Raw genomic sequence first — 6,000 nt, 5'->3', positions numbered from 1 at the left:
GTCGATGTCTTCTGTGTATTTTATATTGGTAATATAACACAGTTTTGCATTGTTTGTGAGAAAATAATTTATTAATTGGTAAGTTTTATTTCTATATCTAGAACATTGTTACACTGCTATACTTTACAAAGCTTTACAATGGCTACAAAAACTAAAAAATAAAATGGAAAACATCCTATTGATAAAATATAAATAATAACGTAATTAATTAACTAGTTAATTGCAGCAATTAAATCAAAAATAAAATCTTAGGAGCCGTTTGGGAGCCGAAAGAGCCGGCTCCTTATAGTAAAAAGAGCCGAAATTCCCATCACTAGTGTGTGTTTCACAAAAAAGACTCTAGACTTTTATTATGAACCGATGACTCTTTGTCCCGGAAGCGGATCATATTATGTTTCTGTTTGAATTTAACCAATCAGAACAGGGTGTGGGCGGGCTTTCCTGAGCAGAGGGATTTTCAAATTTTGTTGTGGGAATGATCTGCGTCTTCTCTAAAAGAACAAGCTCTCACTTTTAAAATCTATTTTATATTCGATTTTTTTTCTTGGTGAGGTGAAATTTATTGAGTTTTAACTCTGTAGTCGCTCTCGCTGTTGATGTTTAATAATTTGGAAAGCTCGCGGAGATAAAACTGTCGAGTCGCCGGTGGTTTAAAAGCTGTTGGTGTGCTGTGAGCTCAGGGCTGAACCTTAACGCTAGTGTGTTAAGAAGAGAAATGTAGCCAGACATTGTTATTTACTGTTCGTTATAGAGAAACGCGGAGCTGGTGTAAAGTAACGTCGAGTGGAATTACTCGAAGGCTCGGTATTTGTTGTTGTATTGTGAAGGCTGTTGTACAAACAAAGCTATTAGCAACTCACGGTGATAAACAGACAATGAAGAGGAAGAACCCAGCTGCTGAACAAGATGGCTCTGTCAAAGAAAGTATGGTTTGTTTATTTCTTTGTATGATTATTACAGATGTAGTAAAATTTAAGCAAAGTTTCCAGTGGAACAGGACGTTTTGGATAAAAGTCCATCATCATCATCATCATCTGTGCAACTAAAGCAGTCACGTGGTTTCACCTTCAGGAGCACACCTGATGAAGGACTTTCCAGAATATTCTGTTTCTCTAACAACTTTGCTTCTATTTTACACTATTTACTGTATGAATCACCCTTTAAAGTTAAAGATGATGAAGCAGCTTGTTGTTTCTACCTGATGTTTCAAACTTTTGACAACCAAAGTTTGGTTTCTTTAATATCTTTTTTTTTATATCCATAGTCTGTGAGCTTTGCAAGCGTTGTGATGACTGCCCTGATAAATACGGAGAGAAGATCACACTTGAGGACTCCAAACTCACTGCACACTATTTTTGTTTGGTAAGGAACACTGAGTGTGTAGTGTTTTTATAGTGTTTAAAAATGTCATGTGGGCGGCACGGTGGTGTAGTGGTTAGCGCTGTCGCCTCACAGCAAGAAGGTCCGGGTTCGAGCCCCATGGCCGACGAGGGCCTTTCTGTGTGGAGTTTGCATGTTCTCCCCGTGTCCGCGTGGGTTTCCTCCGGGTACTCCGGTTTCCCCCACAGTCCAAAGACATGCAGGTTAGGTTAACTGGTGATTAAATTGACCGTAGGTGTGAATGAGAGTGTGAATGGTTATTGCCCCTTTTCCACCAAAGCAGTTCCAGGGCTGGTTCGGGGCCAGTGCTTAGTTTGAAACCGGGTTTTCTGTTTCCACTGACAAAGAACTGGCTCTAGGGCCAGAAAAACCGGTTCCAGGCTAGCACCAACTCTCTGCTGGGCCAGAGGAAAGAACCGCTTACGTCAGCAGGGGGCGGAGTTGTTAAGACCAACAACAATAACAAGACCGCGAAAGGTTGCCATTTTTAAGCGACGAGAAGCAGCAGCTGTACAAACGCGAAGTCAGCCATTATTATTATTGTTGCTGCTGCTTCTTCCATGGTGTTCTTGTTTCGATATTCGCGCCAAGGTTTATGCAAACACAGCGACGTAACTGACGTATACAGCGACGTAATGACGTGGCTTCCCTTAGCACCGCGAGCTATGGAAAAGCAAACTGGTTCTCAGCTGGCTCGCGAGTTGAACGAGTTGTGAACCAGCCCTGGAACTGATTTGGTGGAAAAGGGGTATATGTGTCAGCCCTGTGATGACCTGGCGACTTGTCCAGGGTAGTGATGCACGATATGAAAAATTTCAACCGATTACTGATAATTTCCTGCTTCTCATGGCCGATACCGATAAGTTAATATTTTTATATTTAATATAATCATATAATTTGCAGTTTTCAGTGATGAAAAACTGATATTTTAGTAGCTCTGGCATATCTATAACAGCAAACAAAAGTTTTGGCTCTTCAAGTGTTAATTTTTTTTTTTTTTTAATGTCACAAATATTTGTGGTCATTTGCTGTAAATAACAATAACAGCAGCAAAAGACACTCACAGGCCAAACATTTACCATATGAAATGAATAAATCAAATGCACTGATATATCAAATAATTACACAATTAAAACAAAAAAATGCATCAGTCGAAAATTGTTTAACAGAACTATGACTGGTTTATCTGCAAATAATAATTAATATTCAACTATTTATGCATAAGCAATACATCCATTCAACCTGAAGTGCATGAGGATGAGGTAGGTATTTGTGGAGTTAAGTTTCAAATACAAAATTATATGCATTGACGTGTCAACCTCAACTTCAAAAAATCGAATCAAATAAATAAAAGAAACTGTATCCTCAAAAATAAAGTGAATCATCATCAAGGTTTACAGAAGTATTAATGCTTTGACTGCATTAGTTCAAAAATAATAATAAAAAGCTTCAAATGATTTCCACTTTCTACTCAACATTTCTTAATCTACCCCCAAACTATCTTTTTACTTGTCACTCTGTCTAATGTCTACATTGTCTTTTCTATTTGCTAGCTGAGGGCAACAGTGGGAGATTTTTCTTAACAAAAAGAAGCATCTCTGCCTTCTCACATCCAATTCGGTTTCTTTTTTCATCAATAACATTTGCAGCAGCAGAAAACAAACGTTCACTGTCTATGCTGGTGCAAGGGGAGGACGAGTATTTCCGTGCGAGTGAGGCAACGTCCGGGAACTGGGTTTTGTTGCTTCTCCAGTCAGGGTTTCCCATACATAGACCATTGTGTGGCGCAGCGTCACACAGTCAGACTCGCGATTTTGGGGAAAAAAAATTCCGTTACGTATCGTTCCGTTCATTCATAGTGCTCTTTCTTCTCGTTCACGCACACACACACACAGAGACGGAGGGGCATGTCCACAGGCCTGCCGGTGCGCATATTGAGGTTTTTCACCTGACGTCACAAAGTCACGTGACGCCCCGGTGTCCGCCATTTTGAAGGTCAAGCTAGCTAATGTCAACGGAGCCAGTGTAAATAGCTGCCGGAGCGTGCTCCGGCTTGCTCCCCCTCAAATTAAGCAGCACGCTCCGGCTTGCTCCCGGAGTGCTCCGGCCGAGGTTCCGGAGTGCTCCGGCCGAGGTTCCAGAGCGCGCTCCGGCTTGCTCCCCCTCAAATTAAGCAACGCTCTCCAGCTTGCTCCCGGAGCGCTCCGGCTGAGGTTCCGGAGCACGCTCCGGCTTGCTCCCCCTCAAATTAAGCAGCGCGCTCCAGCTTGCTCCCGGAGTGCTCCGGCCGAGGTTCCGGAGCACGCTCCGGCTTGCTCCCCCTCAAATTAAGCAGCGTGCTCCGGCTTGCTCCCGGAGTGCTCCGGCCGAGGTTCCGGAGCGCGCTCCGGCTTGCTCCCCCTCAAATTAAGCAGCGCACTCAGGTGTGCTCCGGGAGCAAGCCGGAGCGTGCTGCTTAATTTGAGGGGGAGCAAGCCGGAGCGCGCTCCGGCAGCTATTTACACTGGATCCGGTGTAAATAGCTGCCGGATCATAATTACAGTAAACTAGTAAATACAGTAAAGGAAAAACTTGAGACTGAAAGGTTTTAACAGTCATCCAAATGACTGAACGTAAACATTGCTACAGTAACATACTAGCTACTATGTTGTTGACATTAGCTAGTGCTAACAGCTAGCTGCTAGTACACTGCTACAACACAGACACCGACCCTAATAATACAGTTCTTGGTCATTGCCTGGTAACAACAAATTTATAACGGGCCATGTCTCAACAGACTAAGAAGTTATTTCAATGACATTTAATAACATTTTGTTTATCCTGAGGACCGAAAGTAAATGAAAATGTGAACAAACCTTAGCTGTAATAAGATGGCGACCACCGGCTCCAGGGACGACCCACTGATGTAGGCATGTTACCCAGCCTGACACAAAATATTTGTAGGCATCCAAACTCTTATACGCTTTCAGATCAATACCTGTGTATGGCGATGGGTTTTTAACGACATAGGTATACAGATCATGTGGGCCGAAGTCAGGTAAAGACGAGGGCTTCGTGTACTTCCGTACGTCAGTGAACAATCCTGGTGGAAGCAGGTAAACGTCGTTCTCTAAGCCTGCTAACCTCAATTTTTGCAAATACCTCTCCGTCTGCTCGCCCTGTAAATGCCCTACGTCGCTGGATAGTGAAGGTGTTTTCTGCATCTCGCTCCTTTTTCTTTTATGTTTTTTGTTTGTTGCCTTCCTCGCATTCAAACTGATTCGAGCTGTGCCGTCCAAAATGGCAGCCTCACATGACTTGGTCACGTGGGTGAAAAACCTCAATACCCGGACTGCAAGTAGGCCTGTTAGGCTAATTAAAAATAACGCAGCCTTCCCAATTCACCTTCCGACCCCTTATTTTAAAAGGTAGCCTACGTCGTGCTCGTGATGAGCTTTATCATAGCCTTCTTGGCTTACAGGAAATGGACATCCCTGAGTCAGGCTATAAACCAATTTTGATGCATGCAGCAGCTTGACGCGAGGAACCGCCCTTATTGCATTATCCCGTTTATCCCGCTTCAGCAATGACTTCCCTTACGATAGGGCACTTGAGGTTTGTTTTTTTTTTTTTTAGGAAGCCACGCAGATTTAAATGTTCTGATAGGGCATGCAGGCTTTGCACCAATTAGGGTAATGCTTTTCATTATTGTTAGTTGCCTTGGTGTTACCTTAAGTGGTTTCTTACATCTAATTATGATATTTTATTATTTTGTTACATTATGCTATTTATTTCATTTTAGTATTGGTTGAGGTAAGTGTTGAGTTCAATATTTAAAATAAAAACCTCCAGCTTGTTTTTTGCAATTTATTCCTTGAATGTCAACTAAAGAATGATTGAAAGATTGCCACCAAAAAGGCAAAAAACTAAGGTAAAAACCAGAGATGCACCGATTGACCGGCTGCCGATCGGAATCGGCCGATTTTCACGTGATCAGCCGCAACCGGCTGGTCGAAATTAAAATATGCCGATTTTCTGCCGATCAAAACTTGTGTATCACATAGAGATGAAAGTGGAAATACTCGTAATTCGCAACTAAAAAGGCTGCAGCTACACTGGCAGCTTGAACATGCTTTCTAGTGCGATTGTGTTGCGCTTGCGTAGAACAGTGTCAGTCCTGCGCGCCGTTAACAAAAAAAAAAAAATTCATTATTTGGATATCCAAATATAGTGAATTTTTTTTGTGCCAGATATTGGATGTGAAAAGAAGAAAACATTTGTGGTTGTGTGAATTTCCCATTACAGGAATTAATACGTTAGCCTATTACCAAACATCTAGTTAGATTTGTACAAAGAGAGAAAGAAAAAAAATGTCTTTTTGTTTGCTTTACAACCTTGGTTGCACTTGATTCCATTGGAAATTACTCTACAAATACACATTTGACAAAGATGATAGAATGGCTATGGTATAAGTATGACTGGAAATTATTTTTGTATTTTGATACTGAATGAAGAAATGGGTTGTTCTATAAGGCATAAGTGTTCAGATCATGAAAGTGTGTTCCATAGCAGTAGGCAAATAATATATGAGGGGGAAGTTGTGTTTGTGCCAGATATTGGATGGGAAAAGAAAAAATGTTT

At 41.7% G+C, this 6,000-nt stretch overlaps 1 protein-coding gene across 1 annotated transcript in view; it reads left to right on the top strand.

The window, feature by feature from the left end:
• The first annotated feature begins 435 nt into the window (after positions 1 to 435).
• Positions 436 to 6,000, top strand: part of g2e3 (G2/M-phase specific E3 ubiquitin protein ligase) — a 29,798-nt gene continuing 24,233 nt past the window's right edge. The window contains exons 1-2 of the mRNA XM_060933926.1: positions 436 to 924; positions 1,265 to 1,362. Of these exons, the coding sequence (XP_060789909.1) occupies positions 876 to 924; positions 1,265 to 1,362 (147 nt within the window). The 5' untranslated portion in view covers positions 436 to 875. The remainder of the gene's footprint in view (positions 925 to 1,264; positions 1,363 to 6,000) is intronic.

The sequence above is a fragment of the Neoarius graeffei genome, chromosome 11, assembly GCF_027579695.1.
Source record: "Neoarius graeffei isolate fNeoGra1 chromosome 11, fNeoGra1.pri, whole genome shotgun sequence".
NCBI lineage: Eukaryota > Metazoa > Chordata > Actinopteri > Siluriformes > Ariidae > Neoarius > Neoarius graeffei.
This window is presented reverse-complemented; position numbering and strand designations above follow the sequence as displayed.